Raw genomic sequence first — 16,432 nt, 5'->3', positions numbered from 1 at the left:
TGACGAGGGACAACTATTAGCACATGCTGCAAAAATCTTTTGGGATAGCAAGGGTCTTTTCTCATACCTGGAAAAACTGTCGAAAAGCCTTTACATCTAGCTGCTCTAAGGACGTTAAATATTCGTTGATAAGGTCTGAGCCCATGCCCATCCCGGGCAATTCGGAATCTCGAAGCCATTGGAGGTACTCGGGCCCGGTCTTGGAGTATATCACTTTTTGCATGGCTGCCGCTTCACCGAGGACTTGTTTAGCTTGGGCGTCTTTCGAATTAAATGACGAATTCATTGGCAATGCCCAACAGAGAGGGGAGAAACGAGTTATCATGAACTGTGCAAACCCAGGCAATGCCGGTTCTGACTGGGTTACGCCAGCGCCGTTTGAAGGAGGCGCAATATCCGGGCCACCCCAGAGGCTAGACATTCGGGCCAGGACAAGGAATGCCATTTTCGCAGTTGGGAAGTCATCGGCGTCTTTGGCGAAATGCTCAATGGTTGAAATGACCGTTTCGAAAATCGATTGGTTCGCTGTACCCCCATATGTTAGCTGAAGGATAAACAAGGTATAATATTAAAGAACATAAACTTACAACTGCTAATTATCACAGAACCAAGATCATTGTTTAATATCATGAGCAAAAAGTTAAGGTATTCTCTTTTCAGTTCTGCTAATTGGATTTCGTCATCAGTGCCAGAAATTGGCTCTGCGATGCCAGCGAATACACGCTGTAGGAAAGGCGTCCACAAAGTGTCGAGGATCGAATAAATTTCGGACTTGAACCCGAAGATGACTTGATCTAATAACCGAAGGAATAATGCCATCTCGTCCTTCGAGGAAGTTGAGGTAAGCAAGCCGTCAATCCATCTGGGTAGTTGCGGCAGATTTCTTGCTCCTCTAACGCCAATGAGTCTAGAGAATGTGAAACGGGCCGCAGTTCGGATGGTGAACGAAGACTTTAGCGACTCGAGAGCAACTAATGTTGCCTCCGCTACCTGACCAAACGCTTCCGACACTTCTGCAGGTGGTGGTGTCTGAGGAGAGGTGGAACCAGGCATCCAGTCGGAGTAACCCTTGGCAAGAGTACCGAGAGCCATGATATCATGATGAATTTGCAATATAGCGCGCTCATCGTTTGCTCGGGCAGCCTGCAAATTCTTCTCCATATCCATGAAAATCGGGTTCATGATCGACTGTGCAAAGTAGACCTGTTTGTCGACAGATATTGCTGTAGAACAGATAGTTCCAATGGCCTCGAAGAGCCACAGCTGGCTGGTAGAAACAGTATCCGGGGGTCCTCCAATATCTTCTGAGGACATGTCATCTCCATCCGAGTTTTCACCGGGTACTTCCGCGTGGATTGTAAGTAGATCGCCGAGAGCTTCTATAACTGTTTGCGCAACATTCCCGAGGAAAGCTCGAAGATGCTTAACCAGGCGATGGAATAGGTACCATGATCTGGTCCTAACCTTTAACATCTGGTGATGGGCAAGGCGAAGGAACCCTTCCAAAACTCCGAGAAGAAGGTGTGAATGGTGCTCAAAAAATGCATTATACCGCACACAAATTTCCATATACTGTAGTTGTGTTGCAGGATGGTTGAAAGAGCGTACATCTAGATATAATTGTTAGTAACAATGAATCAAAGGTAATATAACAAAAATCTAAACACGTACCGGACTCAACCATTATTAACATCATTTCAATCAATCGCTCAGCTGCCGGGTTATTTGGTTTTTGCTTGTTATATAGTCCCCCAGATTTCATAGCAATCTCTCCAAAGAGGAACATCTCATGAAGAGCTAGATCAAGGTCACGCCAGTCTAGCTGTGCCCCAGGTTGTCTTAGGTTAGAGAATGTAGATCGGACCACATCAGTAACAACTTCTATAAAGAGCTGCTCATTCGTTGATGCGATTATCTGTTGTAGAACATTCAGCCTTCGCCGCAGTTCTTGAAATTCTGCTTCATCGGTCTGGTCATCCTCACTTCCCCAGCTAGATGTTTCATCATATCTCATTTTCTGGATAATAGCCTTGAGAACTGGCAGCAGCATGTGAGTTTGCTGAGCCGCTAGTTCGGGATTCTTCTTTGAAACTTTCCGGAAGTAGGTGAGCATGTCATTTACACATGGTACGATTGTCGAGCATATCTCATCATATTCGTCGGAGAAATATCGCAAGACATGGGGCAAAAAGGCTTGGAGTAGAGCCTCGGCCTTTTCTTTCGTTCCAGCATCAATTCCATCTGTTTCGAGCGCCTTGACGATATCCAGAGCTGTGATGTTTACAAGCTTGGCCACTGTTTCTGCGAGATCTGTATCGTACTTCGAAGTGAATCGGTATTCATGTAGCGGTGGGCTTGTAGAGAGTTGAGAGACGATACTTTCCAGATTCAAGAAAACTATCATGTCGATTTTATCAGATGGCTTCATTTTCTTTCCAATAATCTCCGTGAAGACGTCAATTGCGGCGTCCCTGACCCTCTCCCCTCCACCACTCAGACCCAAGTCCTTGGCTTTCGCAAGCTGGTGGAATAAAAGGTCGAGCATGCCCTGATTCACCACCAGAGAGATATTTATCCAGCTGACCCAGCTTCCGATTGCTTTGAGAACCATTGCAGTGATTACATTGTCCTGATCCTGCCATTGGCCTAAGATCTCCTGCCACGAGGCAACTAGCTTCTGTACATCTCTCTCGCGAATAAGATCTTTCAGCGTGTTTGCCCTATCTTGCTCCGCCCGCGAGCGGGAAAGTAGCACATCCCCGATCTCGTCATGGATGGAGTTGATAACTCGGAGAAAGAAGACTGTCCCCAAGACATTGTCTCGTGCCGGGTTGTCTGGGGATTTGTAGGTTAAACGGAGGATGTCGTCGAAGAAGGTATCCCATCCATTGGCATAGAGGGCGGAGAAGAGGCATGTGATTGTCTGGGCCATTTTGTTCTGGATATTCGCCTGGTCTGGCTCATTTGTAGATCCGGGCCCGTACATCTCCTGCAAATAAGCCATAAGACTATCCTTGATGAATCCAAGGCTCTGTAAATCCATCTGGCCCGATTGTGTGGCACCGTTGACGATCTCCAGGGCTACATGGCGTACAATCTCGGAGTGCCGGGGAGACTTTGTAAAAATCGAGAGACAGGGCTGCCATCCTGACGGGTCTGATCGAAGCTGGCTAATGTAATCGAAAGCTTGCGCCTTAAGCGCCTGGTCTGACGACGGGTTTCCGGCGATTTCTATGGCATTTGCAACCTAGCAAAGATAATACCGGTTCAGTCAGCAATATTGCGCAAAGAAAGACGGCCACCCCGGAGGGACCTATCTATCCACCAGCTGCTAGCAGACATATAGCATCTATCCAGGGTCCTAAAACACGAGACGTAAAAAACGACGCTGGTGGTTTACCTGCTCCTCCATCGTGACCGCTCGCAGCGAGGCCCGAGGCTCTCGTGCTCTGCCCAGACGGCCGGAAAGAGGCTTGAAAGTTGATCTCTAGCTTTCACGCAGTCCAGGGAAGTAGTCACCCAACTGTGCAGAGCTGTGAAGGTCGTAAAGGAGTCTGAGTGTTCATTTCATAAATCTGCTTATATTTCCTGTCAGTCCAGCGTGGGCAAAAGTTAGTGTGCCGTTGCGGGACCAGGACCAAGAGTATGACACAACTCCCACAAAAACAATATAATCTCCTTTGGTGGGGTGGACTAGTCAGCGGCTAGGGGACGCCAGGTCTCTCGGCGATGGGCTGGTAAGAATATATATCTCTGTCGGATGCTGTGTTAACAATGGGAGAGCAGCCAGAGAGGCAGAGGGCACAGCGATGGTGAGAGCGCGGTATAAAAGTCCAACCAGATATGGCCTGAAAGGGAAATTCCCGTGAAAGAGTCGCTGCTTTAAGCTGCCTTATCTAAGCCTTTATTTTCTACTGTAAATATCAACATCCTTGCTGCAGGATGAACATGCAGGCAAGATCGAGACTGAGATCATCAGGGACTAGCTGGGTTGTTTGTGTGCAGTAACTAATCGAAGCTATGGGGAGTAGTCTACTGCTATACAAGCTACCTCCTGTCTGCTTCTGACTTGAGTATCTGCTTCTCCATCTGCTCAAAGCCATGCACGGCTTGACCGTATTTCTCAAACACAGCAGGCTGGTATCCGTCTGCTATCTTCTCCACAAACTCTTCTTCTTTCCATCTCTGCCCAATTAGATCCTCAAAGGTCTGGCCTGGTGACCGCTCCAACGCCCACACGGCCTTGTATGCCGCGCCCAAGGCACACGCGTTTTCACCCACGTCCAGCTTATACACGCCTTCAATGCCGCCGAGGACTTCGCCTGCAACTTTGGCAATGGCTGCGTTACGCGAGCCGCCGCCGACCAGATATATCCGTCTGGGCTGTGGCGGAATCCCCTCGGATGGACTGTGGACTAATTCCTTCGAGCGTAGCCTAAGGGAGAGGAACTGGCTCTCGACAATTGCTCGAGCATCATCCCACGGGTGGTTCCAACCTTCATCGGTCTCTGTAAGGCCTTCTCCATGGCTCGGTGTATAATTGAAATGCCATTCCCCCGCTCGAAGGTTGGGTACTATCTCCGGCCGAGGGAAGAAGAGGCCCATTTTCATCGGATCCGAGTCTGTCTTTTGACCAACTTGGGCCGTTTCCAGTAGCACCCTGTCAAAGTTACTCCAAGGGTTCGATTGATCTTTTGTTTCTGACTTCTGGTTGATCGCATCTCTCACTTTTTCACGGGCGAGGCCGCCGTTCTTGTAGCAGAGCATGAACATATACAACCCCGGCGTCGTCGGGTGGTTGAAAAAGTGCGTTGACGGATCAGGTTTGTACTGTGGAGTCGACATCAAGAATGTAGTCGATGTCCCCAGGGATACCATTGCATCGAGTGGCCTCAATGGGAGAGCAAGGATAGTTGCCGGGTTGTCTCCCGTAGAGGGAGTGATGATACAGTCTAGGTGGAAGGAGTATCGTTCCACGAAATAGTTGCTGATTTTCCCGAGATGATGTCCTCCATCGTGAGGCACGTCTCCCAGTTTCTTTTTGAGCTCTTCCGGTCCAACCTCACCGGCACATAGCTTGAGAAGACGCTCGTTCCACTGGTTGGTCGGAATATCCCACAAGTTCATGCCACATACATCCGATATGTCGAACGGGGCAACCTGCCCTAAGAAGACGGAAGCTAAGAATGAAGAAACCAAGGATATCCTGGAAGTCTTTCTGTAAGCATCGGGGTACTTTCGCTGAAATCTCAGTATCTGGGGCCCAGTAAATCTCTAGATGAAAATGTTAGCTATGCCAGTAAAGCAGTAATTGAACTGGTAGAACTTGCATGATGTGCTTTACTCCCCGTCACCTTCGCCAATTCCTCTTCGCTACCAAGAAAAGCGTCAAACTCATCACACTCTTTCTGCGTGCTAGCATCCTGCCAATTCGGGCTGTGCGGATGAGATAGTGCCAATTGCAGCTGGTCTTCCAACGTCTTCTCCTTATCCAAGCTGCTCAATATCCTCTCTGCAGACCCGTTCCAGTATACGCTCCCATGCTGCTGCCCCGCACCGCTAATACCTCTCACCAAGCTAAAATCAAGCCCCTGTTGCTTCAGGTCTGCAAGCACGGCATCCAAAGCCTGTAGCCACATGGCGACTGGCGCAAAAACCTCCCGCTCAGCTTCATTGGTCAAGACGCCCTTCTCGACATCAAATCCCTTTGAGTCGCTGTCAAAGTCGAATTTAGCGACGTTGACGACCTTCAAGTCTGATGAGACGACGAGGCCTTTTAGTTGTTGCGTCGAAAGGTCGAAGCCGATGTATAGCGGTCCACCACTGGAGCCCATTTTGTGTGCAGTTACCTTCTGAGTATAGATGCCTTATTAAATATACAAATTAGAGACTTAATATTTAATGAAGAACAATGTGTTTATATAAACGGAGGGCTTGATATCTGTTGATGGTGGCCTTTCCCCTCGGCGTCTATTCGTGTGGGGCGGGATGATATCATCGAACAGCTTAAAATGCACGACCAACACAGGTAAAGACAACGAATACAGGGATCGCTACTACAAATCTTTGAGAAGCCATGTATTTTGTTAATAATTGGCGAGACCTGCCTTTGAATAAGTAATTGAGTAAGGTGAACCTATGGTGCTCGTTTATCATTACGTAGTTGCGTAGTTTATGTCGTAGAATGTACTAAGGACAGGTTAAAGGTAACTAGGCATTAAGCTTAAATTGAATAGCAGGTCTACAGACAGGAGAGCAATAATACATATGCAGAAGTCTCCTAAGTATATCCAACACTGGCTCTTTAATGGCCCATTGCATAGAATGGGGATGTCCAGAAGTAGAGTTCTCTACAATACACGCTGGTGTATTAAGAGGGCGTAGGCGATCCGAGAGTCCATGGCTGCGCAAAACACTAGCCATTTCGGCTTGGACACCGGGATATTGTGGACTATATCATGGCTTTTATGAGGCCGCGGTCTATGTCCGAAACCCTGGGCACCGTGATGGGTGCCAACAGCCATCGCCCACAAGGTAGCTCCAGGATGAAATGAAATCAATGCCTCTTCCTATTGCCATTCTCATGGACATGTGCTCCCGATACGGCCGTTCCGTTGGTCTCAGCCTCTGGTTCGGGACTGCTCCGCGGACTCACGTCAGGTGCAATGAACTCTTCAGCGAAGTCTAGCTCCTTCTCTGTATTGAGCGTGAACCGTACTCGCAGCCGTTTAACACCCCGGACACGCGACCCCACGCGTTCTCGGATCACCCGTTCAATCTCCCGAGTGCGCGCAACTGACCATGATCCGGGGACGGCCAAATCGATCTCCATCAGGTAGTTGGGACCAGACTTGACTCCTTGGATGTTCCGGAGTTCAATCTCAGCCCCGTCCGGGATTCCAGCAATTGCTCTGGCAGCATATTTTCGCACCGAGTCTACCATGCTGTCCTCGACGCCCGCGTCGGCTAGTTCTAGCAAGGTAGTTTTCGTATTCCCTAGTCCCGCCCTGATAATCATTATCGAGATAACCAATCCGCCAACTGGGTCCAGCCATGTAGCGTCGGTGAAAACGTGTGCACCACCGATGGTCAACAGCGCAACTATACTTGTAAGGGAGTCGACACGGTGATGAACGGCATTAGATGCGAGTACGGAGGATTTTCGCTCCTTTGCGATTTTCATAGCTAACGGACGGAATTGTTAGCAATTGAGTATCTAGACCTGGCGTTTTAACAGGGTACTTACTCGCATGATATAGCCATTCCTTTACAACAATTGAGCCTGCGGCAAGCCAGGCAGCGTTGAGGTTGGGCCCAAGAGCCTGATCCGTTGGGAAGTGGGCGTGGCTATGCGAGTGTCCATGTCCGAGCAGGCCTAGATGTGAAGCAGCGTGCGCAATGTCCGGGAAGAACTGTGTGAGTATAACTTCGGCGGCATTCAACCCCATCAGCACGCCTCCAACGAGCAGTAGACCGCTCACTCCCAGCGCTCCCAGTGTCTCGACCTTGCCGTATCCTAGCGGGAAACGGGATGAGGGCGGTTTGTTCGACCAAGAGACCGTCCCCAGGGTCATGAAATCCGACACAAGATCTGTTAGGGCATGATATGCATCTGCCACCAACGCCTGCGAGTGAAAGACGTAACCACCCACGCCCTTTCCAATTGCCATGGCCAGGTTCGCCAACAGGCCTATTCGTGTAATCCGCACTCCCGGGTCCTGCTTGTTCTTGGACGTCAAGTATGTGGTATCGTGGTGATGGCCGTGACCGTGGCCATGGCTGTGACCATGCGACCTGGATTGACAGCCCATCGTGAAGGCAGCGGGCGGTCGAAGATCTGAGAGAGCCGGTCGTAGTATCAGGAGGCAGCAGGTCGAAGCAGTGGGGCGATATGATACGGTCGTCCGGTAGGGATATGCGGTGCTCGGCGGAGAGGCTTTGTTCAGGGTAGAAATACAGCGGGAGCAGCGAGACGAGCAGTATTTAAGAGGTGGCTTGAAGCCACGTTGCTGGATGTCGCCGTACTCTCTCTCTGTTGGAGATGATATGCGAGGCCGTGGGTGTAAGAGGGTACAAAGAGATCGAGCTGAGCGAAACCTGGACTTCCACCCGCAACTGGCTGGCGTGCGAATCATGGCCTGGAGCTGGGGGGCTCGTTCGCTAAATATCCAGCCCAGCCTGCGATGCCGGGCTGAAATACCAGTCTGCAAAGCCTCAGAATACTATATATTTAGCACGGCCGCGGGATACTATAGCTCACGGTTCGATAGTTTCAGAATAAGCACTTTTTTAGTTGGGGAGCACTGGGCACCGGAAGATTTTTAGTCTCAAGGGGACGAGGATACGAAGCACCGAAGGCACCCATGGAAAGGCCAAAACTTCCCCTGCCAGGGACCCCGGCGAGTCAGTCGACCTTGCTACAGGCATATATTACGTCTTGACATCAGGTAGACATGGCGTCGGATTCGTCGGATTCGTCGGAGTCGTTGAGCAAGCTTGAGAGACTGCGTACAGTCGGTAAGATCAAGCCAGCTTCCGGTTATTCGACAAGTTCTACCGGCTAATAGACCAGGATGATATAGGCCGGCTGGAGCGTTACTCGACAGCACGTAACTCTCTAAAGTTCTACACAAACGTCGCGGTGACGGTGACATATGTGCTGCCGTCGACTTGCTCTCTGCCTTTAAAGGACTGCATCTATAAAGCCCTAGAGACGCTCATCGGGCAACATCCGGTTCTTTCGGCCATTCCGCTAGAGGAGGACTCAAAGGATCCCTATTTCGCACGGCTACCGGAGGTCAATCTCGACCGGTGCGTTACGTTCCAGGAGCGGAAGAGCAGTTTCCCTGCTGCAGAGAGTGAAGGTGAATCAGAGGTAGAGCCAGAGCGGGATGCAGAGCTGGACGAGCTGCTAAACGTCCAGCATAACGCTTCGTTCGCTGCCCCCTTACCATATTGGCGCCTGTGTGTCCTCACAGATCCCCGGGACAGCCGTCAATTCACTGCTGCATATGTATGGCACCATGCTATTGGAGACGGGTCATCGGGGAAAGCATTCCATAAGACCTTTCTCCAGGCCTTACACAATGCATGCTCGGCTGCATCTGCCGATGTGAAGAGTGTCATTCCGTCACCGAAGACACCGCTGCTACCGAACCTGGAAAAGGTCTATCCCATGCCGCTTTCGTTCTTCTTCATCCTCAGTATCTTATTCTGGACCAAGATCTGGAAGGCCGCACGAGACCCTGGTTTATGGACGGGATCCAAAATCACTACGCCTCTTGAGAACCAGGTCCGCCATCTTGTCATCTCTAAGCGGGATACTGCTGCATTAAGGGACCTCTGTCGCGAGAACAAGACTACAGTAACCGCTGCCCTGCAGACGCTCCTGGCTAACGCACTGTTCACAAATCTTCCCGGGAAGTTTACCAGCCTACGGTGCGAGGGAGCAATCTCGAATAGACGATGGCTTACAGACGATAACATTACAGACGACTCTATTGGCGTCTGGGTCCAGGACTTCCAGGAAATGTACTCTAGAGATAAGCTCAGCAAAAATGGAGAACGTCTCGAGTTCTCCTGGGACGAAGCAAGGAGGTCTAAACAGAATCTTGACCGGATTCTGAGCCTGAGGGGGAAGAACTCTATGGTAGCAATGCTCAAGTTTGTGGACGATTACCAGAACGAACTTTTCCTACCCAAGGTCGGCAAGGAGAGGGAGAAGAGCTTTGAAATCTCAAATGTCGGCGTGTTTAAGTCGAGCCAGGAGGAATTGGAGGCGGGAGAGAAGGGGCCACGATATGGCCGGATGGTCTTCACGCAGAGTGCGAATGTTTTTGGGTCGGCGATATCATGCTCCGTTATTACGGGCGTAGACGGCTGTTTGGTTTTGGGATTCTCCTGGCAAAAGGGCGTTGTTGATGCAGATTTAGTCGCCGCTGTCATCAGAACAGTCAATGAACAGCTGGTTTCACTTGGGGCAAAGTAGATTTATATTCTCTTGTCGAACTAGAAATAGAGGATTCAGTTATTTAATACTCCCGTACATCGTAACTATCTATTAATAGCTAAATATCTGTTCCGGGTATGGGCAGGCGTAGTTTGAGGCGTTAGTAATCGCAGGGATAGCCTCACAGCAAATGACGAAGTCGATTACAGCCGATCATGAAGCAAGACCTGTACCTTCAGATCTGATACTGCTCAATCCCTATAGACAGCCGGCCGGATCGCCAAACATGCTCTTCCCATGAGCCAACGCATGAGGATCCCGTTCACGGCTCCCTTCTCGCCTCCGATTATCCTCCCTTCATCCGCCAACACTCTCTCCGGCGCAATCGATGCCATCGCCTCGTTCCTCTCCGCTGCTCCTCCAGCGCTACTCAGAGGCGTGAACCTGGGCCGGAATGAGCAGACAGTGTTATTGACCGGAGCAGGCATATCTGTGGCATCGGGGCTGGCTGATTACCGTGGAGAGAATGGAACATACCGACGAAATGTTGCCTATCGACCAATCTATTTTCACGAGTACGTGAATCAACATGAAGCAAGGAAACGATACTGGGCTCGGAGCTTCATCGGATGGCCTACAATGGGTCAATCGAAGCCGAACATCACGCATGAATCGATTAGAGAGCTGGGGAAGAAAGGCTACATCAGTTCGGTGATTACGCAGAACGTGGATTCGTTGCACGGCAAGGCTCATCCTCATATACCTGTAGTCGAGCTTCATGGCTACCTACGATCGGTCATCTGTGTTAGCTGCCGCCATAAGATACCCCGTCCAGAGTTCCAGGAGTCGTTGTTTGCCCTCAATCCTCCCTGGGCGGAATTCCTTAATCGAATAACAGAGTCCGGCGCCCTGGATACCGATAGCATCGAGCAGCAACGCCAACGAGGGCTGAAGCTCAACCCGGACGGCGATGTGGATCTTACAAACGCACACTACTCTGACTTTCGGTATCCTGCCTGTCCTCGATGCCTGGAGAATCCGCCGCTACGGCCAGACGGGTCGAGGGGGATAGTTGAAGCAGACCAGGACGGGGCACTGGCTTCTCCCTCGAACGCAGGCATCCTCAAACCGGCGGTTGTCATGTTTGGCGAGTCGGTCAACGAGGGAGTGAAGGTCGCTGCCGAAGAAGCGATAGATGAAGCCGGGAAGCTTCTTGTCCTTGGGACCAGTTTGGCTACCTTCTCGGCATGGAGACTAGTTGAACGAGCAATCGCGCGAGGCATGTCGATTGGAGTCTTGAATGTAGGCGGATTCCGCAACGAAGCTGCATTGTTCGGGGATCTCGCAGTCCGTTCAGGGGAGATGACTCGCGTGAGATGCAGCCAGCCTGCTGAAGCCGTTATCCCTGAAGTCGTTGCCAGACTCCAGGCGCTTGCTTAGCCCTTATACTTCCTGTACTCCGTATATTCGTTCTAAATATATATAGATATATAGCATGTCAGTAGGAGTTGCATCTCGTTTCCATTGGCGCCGACTCGCCCCTGCGTTTCCTATAGATATCGCCCCTTGCCAGTCAGACAGCCAGACGGTCAAAAATGAAATCGCAAGCGCCCTCATGAATAACCGCCTGCAGAGAATGCCTCCATGATTGGTGTTTTCGCAGGCTGGGCGCTTCGAAGGCTAAAAATACACTGCTTACCTGCTGGAAAACCTTGGTAGGTCGGGCGTAGGATGGGCTTGTTTCAAACCTCCCAGCGACAAGGGCGATTATTTAATACCTAGCTATCTCTCCTCGCTCTCTCTCCTCATGGACAGCCACAACTCCGTCAATTCACATAGCCACGACCGGTTCATAAACCACACAACTTCTTATCTCAGTATTGCCTCCTCGCTTGTTTCTCCTGCTACTTTCTTTGGCAGCCAGCGGTACACTCGTCCCGCCGTCTCATCCCGCAAGGCAGCACGTCGCCCCTCAGCCCGCAGCATCATGGACAAGCGACACCAACCTAGCTCGTTCCAGCAGCTGGAGAAGGTGTGTTTCCTTCATATACTCACCGGCTGTGCCTTGTACCAGCTTTCTAACTAATCTTCTTAGCTTGGAGAAGGAACATATGCTACCGTACGCTCTCAACCTCCCCCACCTCCTTATCATTCGAACATAGCGCTAAACAGGATGACTATAGGTATTCAAAGGACGAAACCGCCAGACCGGCGAGATGGTTGCTCTAAAGGAGATACACCTTGACTCTGAAGAGGGTACCCCGTCCACGGCGATAAGGGAGATCTCGCTCATGAAGGAGCTGAAGCATGAGAACATCGTTGGCCTACACGACGTCATTCACACCGAGAACAAACTCATGCTGGTCTTCGAGTACATGGACAAGGATCTGAAGAAGTACATGGACGTCCGTGGGGATCGGGGTCAGCTAGACTACGTTACGATCAAATCATTCATGCACCAGTTGATGCGGGGCATCGCCTTCTGCCACGACAACAGAGTCCTTCACCGTGATCTAAAACCGCAGAACCTCCTCATCAATAACAAGGGACAGCTGAAGCTTGCTGATTTCGGTCTGGCACGCGCGTTCGGTATCCCAGTCAACACTTTCTCCAACGAGGTTGTCACGCTCTGGTACAGAGCTCCAGACGTGCTGCTGGGCAGCAGGACATACAACACCAGCATCGACATCTGGTCCGCTGGCTGCATCATGGCTGAGATGTACACTGGCCGCCCGCTCTTCCCCGGCACAACGAACGAGGATCAGCTGCAAAAGATCTTCCGTTTAATGGGCACTCCCTCCGAGCGATCGTGGCCTGGAATATCCCAATTCCCAGAATACAAGCCAAACTTCCATGTCTACGCAACCCAGGACCTGCGGTTGATTCTACCCCAGATCGACCAGCTGGGTCTGGACCTGTTGAGTAGAATGCTCCAGCTGCGACCAGAGATGCGAATCAGCGCCGCAGAAGCCCTTCGACACCCTTGGTTTAACGACCTGAATCAGCTGCAGGCTCAGCAGGCGCAACACCAAGCTCTTCATAACCATCAGCAGCAGCAACAGCAACAGCAGGCACAGATGGCTGCTGGATACGCTGCCCCCGGGCTCGTTTCGCAGAACTATTGAAGGAACCTGTGTACAGGTAATTTTTTTTTGCAGCGCCGGCGTTCTTTCTACTGGGATAAACAATTTGCTATTCCTTGTTCACGAGTTTATGTGTTATCTTGCTTTTACATTAATCTCTTAACGTTTGCTTTTACATTAATCTCTTAACGTTTGCATAGGGGCCTATTGCGGCCGTAATGAATTATACCTGCGTCTTCCGGTCGAGTTTTTTCCTGATAACCCTCTGGTTATAGTGCTGCTTAATGCAATTGGCTATAAGACAGTCTAAATATCCATATCTCGTAATATAAACAATAAACAGATCAACTATCAAAGTCGAGTCTTCCTGCACCATGACGTCGAGTAAACACGTGACCTCGCGTCTCTTCATGCCTTCAAGAGCATAAACAAACGGAATCAAACGTCGCATCCTCCTCCCAGTCCATAAGGATTGATACAATGGCATCTACACCCGCCTCTGATCCTACGAACACAGCCCGTCGAGACGGAAACCAAGATGACTCGCCTTCCCCGCCACCAGCAGCGCCCGTCCCGCTAACTCCTGGCCCACGCGCATCGCGACTCCAGCAAGTCTTCTCCCAGGCGTTACTACACACGATCCGGACGAACTCCTACGCAAACTTTTCATCCTGTTTCCCGACACCTGCGAAACATGTTCCGCGCAGCTTGGAGTCGGTATGGAGACAGTTGAATGCCAAGCTGGAAGAGAGCGCGAAGGCAGAGTTCGATGATATCCTTCACGAAAGAGGGGTGGTGAGGGGGTTGAACGAGCTTGACAGGCTCGTTGGAGAAGCTAAGCATCGGAGGGAGAATGGCGAGGGAGCTAATAGTGTGCCGTATGTATAAACGCGGTCAATCGAATTTGTATTCTCACAGATAGCGAGTGCTAACACAAATGATAGTGCCCATACTCTCACGGCAAAAGAGCTATACCAGGCGCATCTGACGCCAATTCTTGCAAAAGCGCAATCATCTCTTGATTCGCAGACAGAAGAGGTCCAGAGAAAGAATATTCAGCTTGCGTCAAAGGTTGAATCTCAAAAACAAGAGATCCAGCAGCTACTGGCTAGCCTTGAAGCTGTAGTTGGAGATATTGAGGGTGCAGTTGAGTCAATGCGCGAATTCGATGCCGACGATGTACTACGAAAAGAAGCAGAACAAATGGATGAAGAGATTAGGCCTTCGCGACCTTCGTGAATGTTCGTTTTCATCGCCTCGAAGGGATTCTATGGACAAGGATATAGATTATCAAAATTAGGCGGTGTCACAGACTAGAAGACAATCTCGTCTGGTTCCAACTGTGTCATCAGTTTATGCAAATCCTCATGCGACATTAGGCCATCCTCTGCCATGTCATCGGCTACATGCAACATATACTCCTTGGAGTTAATCGCCAAATCCCCCATCTGGCTCAGGTCACCCGCCAACCCCTTTGCCAGGGCTTCCTTGATGGTTCCTTCACGCTCCTCTTCCGCCCATCCATCTCGCCTAGCAATGGCCGCTCCTCCGCGATAATACGTTTCGGCGTTTTTCAGCAACGTCCCTGAATTATCCTTGGCCGCGCCAAAAAGGAAAGGAGGTTGACCTAGACGCCAGCGATACATTTCCGCGTCACCTCGCGCAATATGTATCTTTGCTAGGTTTTCTGCTCCAGCAATTTTCGACGCAGCGGTTAACCGACTCAGGGCAACGCCCAAGGCCTGCCATCGCAGATCTAAAGTCTTCTCGAACCCATTGACGCCAGCAGAAGGGTAGAAATCTGCAATGGCTGAATTGAATCCCACCAGCGCCTCGGCTTGGTTACAGAGGCCCGCTGGATCTTGCGAGACGTCGACTCCGTTGCTGAACGCCGAGTCAAGCTCATGTTTATAGGTATCGAGGTCGATACGGCCGCTTCGATAGGTGACTTCCAATAAGATGGAGAGAAACTTTGCTCGGGCTATGGCGACCTCGTTTGCTCTATCTGTGCCTTGTACGTATGCGGCAATCTTCTCTCTTAGAAGTTCGGATGAATACTCTTCTACCCAGGCGAGACTGTTTCCAGGATCCGAGGCGAGCAATCCGCAGAGTGTAGCTAGTGCTTCCAGCTGCGCAATGGCAGTATCGATAAGCGTGTTTTTCGTGACTGGCTCAATGACAGCAGCCCATTCCTCACTTTCCGTTGAGCCAGAGCCGGAGCCGGATGCCATCTTAGGCCCGTCACCACTGCCCTGCTGCTGTTCTTGTTGAGGCTGATCTTGTGGCCCACCATTTTTCACCATCTGCAGCTGCTCTTCATATTCTGTGAACTTTAGTTCTTGCAGCACAAGACACCGCTGAAACAGCTCCAGGGCCTCTGTTAAACATTTCAACGCCTCTTCTGTCTGTTCTTCGCTCGCTCGCTTTCCTTCGGTGATGGCTTCCGCTACACTAGTCAACACCTGTGCTGTGTTGAATAATATATCTGCATTATCTTGTTCCTTTTTCAGGGCTTCTCGATGGGATGTGAGCGCGATTCGGAGGATGTCAAGGATGGGTCCCGGTAGCTGCGTGACCAGTTTAGGATGCTGGGTGATTTCGTACTGTACGCGAGCTCTAGATAGGAAGTTAGCTATATATTCAATTGCATCACCTCGATACAAGCACGTACTTGTTATAAGCTAGGTCGAATGAGGCGGGAAACCGATGTAAACCCGTATCATACATCTCGATAGCCCTCATGAAAAAGCGCATTGACTTGACCGGATCTCCGGCCCGCCATTTCTCGCCGGCTTCTTCGAGATCAACTCCTTCTATAGCAATAGGAATATAGTCAGAATTTACCCCACGTTTGGCAAAGTGACGAAACGATCGACGGGGGCGACTCAAGATCCAGACGCGGTTACTGACCTGCTAGAAACTCATCTGCAGATTCTGGAGCCTGGAGACAGATCCACGATGCGATCGCTAGCTGTTAGTCTGAGGTCTTGCGATCTTACACTATGGTGGGGTGATGCCCTGAGACAGAAGCCTCCCCGGTTTCATGTACGTACCACCTGTTTCCGTTTCTTTTTGGCCTTTGTCTCCCTCAGGAGCGCCTTTGGTTTCGGCATGGCTGTTTGTTATTATTTATTTTGACGCTGGACGGTGAAGGAGAAGCTTGAAGCCGGACAAAAGGCCAAAAAGATGTGAGATAGCTGCTTACATCACCGGTTCTCGAATAGGCAAATCGACCACCAAGAATCAACACCTACTCTGTAACATCTAACATCTAACAATTCACGGCCATCGACTACTGGCTACGTATGGAATAGCTCATGGGGAAGATGGTTTCATGGCTTTGTTACTTCAGCGCTCCCCGACCTGGTGCCTGTTTCCACGTGGCAAGGTGACGGCTTGC

The 16,432-nt window shown here is 50.5% G+C and overlaps 7 protein-coding genes across 7 annotated transcripts; 3 read left to right on the top strand and 4 right to left on the bottom strand.

Annotated features, from left to right (window-relative positions):
• Window positions 1-61: 61 nt before the first annotated feature.
• Window positions 62-3,412, bottom strand: GIQ15_03333 (exportin-T; the record flags this gene model as incomplete). Its single annotated transcript, XM_033550750.1, has 4 exons — window positions 62-525; window positions 588-1,610; window positions 1,672-3,247; window positions 3,401-3,412. The coding sequence occupies 4 exons, from the start codon at window positions 3,410-3,412 to the stop codon at window positions 62-64; spliced, it is 3,075 nt and encodes a 1,024-aa protein (XP_033407911.1).
• A 635-nt stretch (window positions 3,413-4,047) lies between these two features.
• GIQ15_03332 (uncharacterized protein) lies at window positions 4,048-5,834 on the bottom strand (the record flags this gene model as incomplete). The annotated part of the gene is made up of 3 exons (XM_033550749.1): window positions 4,048-5,160; window positions 5,237-5,274; window positions 5,345-5,834. 3 exons carry the CDS (start codon window positions 5,832-5,834, stop codon window positions 4,048-4,050), a joined length of 1,641 nt encoding a protein of 546 aa, XP_033407910.1.
• A 722-nt stretch (window positions 5,835-6,556) lies between these two features.
• Window positions 6,557-7,811, bottom strand: GIQ15_03331 (mitochondrial metal transporter; the record flags this gene model as incomplete). Its single annotated transcript, XM_033550748.1, has 2 exons — window positions 6,557-7,185; window positions 7,247-7,811. 2 exons carry the CDS (start codon window positions 7,809-7,811, stop codon window positions 6,557-6,559), a joined length of 1,194 nt encoding a protein of 397 aa, XP_033407909.1.
• A 642-nt stretch (window positions 7,812-8,453) lies between these two features.
• On the top strand, window positions 8,454-11,389 carry GIQ15_03330 (silencing information regulator; the record flags this gene model as incomplete). Its single annotated transcript, XM_033550747.1, has 4 exons — window positions 8,454-8,517; window positions 8,568-9,824; window positions 10,068-10,084; window positions 10,214-11,389. The coding sequence occupies 4 exons, from the start codon at window positions 8,454-8,456 to the stop codon at window positions 11,387-11,389; spliced, it is 2,514 nt and encodes an 837-aa protein (XP_033407908.1).
• Window positions 11,390-11,756: 367 nt separating this feature from the next.
• Window positions 11,757-13,074, top strand: GIQ15_03329 (CMGC/CDK/CDK5 protein kinase; the record flags this gene model as incomplete). The annotated part of the gene is made up of 3 exons (XM_033550746.1): window positions 11,757-11,981; window positions 12,045-12,068; window positions 12,133-13,074. 3 exons carry the CDS (start codon window positions 11,757-11,759, stop codon window positions 13,072-13,074), a joined length of 1,191 nt encoding a protein of 396 aa, XP_033407907.1.
• A 438-nt stretch (window positions 13,075-13,512) lies between these two features.
• Window positions 13,513-14,271, top strand: GIQ15_03328 (uncharacterized protein; the record flags this gene model as incomplete). Its single annotated transcript, XM_033550745.1, has 2 exons — window positions 13,513-13,910; window positions 13,977-14,271. The coding sequence occupies 2 exons, from the start codon at window positions 13,513-13,515 to the stop codon at window positions 14,269-14,271; spliced, it is 693 nt and encodes a 230-aa protein (XP_033407906.1).
• Window positions 14,272-14,345: 74 nt separating this feature from the next.
• On the bottom strand, window positions 14,346-16,145 carry GIQ15_03327 (uncharacterized protein; the record flags this gene model as incomplete). Its single annotated transcript, XM_033550744.1, has 4 exons — window positions 14,346-15,648; window positions 15,704-15,845; window positions 15,943-16,003; window positions 16,086-16,145. 4 exons carry the CDS (start codon window positions 16,143-16,145, stop codon window positions 14,346-14,348), a joined length of 1,566 nt encoding a protein of 521 aa, XP_033407905.1.
• Between the last annotated feature and the right edge of the window lie 287 nt (window positions 16,146-16,432).

Source organism: Arthroderma uncinatum, assembly GCF_011692745.1.
Source record: "Arthroderma uncinatum strain CBS 119779 chromosome Unknown scaffold2, whole genome shotgun sequence".
NCBI classification, from domain to species: domain Eukaryota; kingdom Fungi; phylum Ascomycota; class Eurotiomycetes; order Onygenales; family Arthrodermataceae; genus Arthroderma; species Arthroderma uncinatum.
Note: the sequence above shows the minus strand (reverse complement) of the source record. Positions and strands in the feature narration are given on the sequence as shown.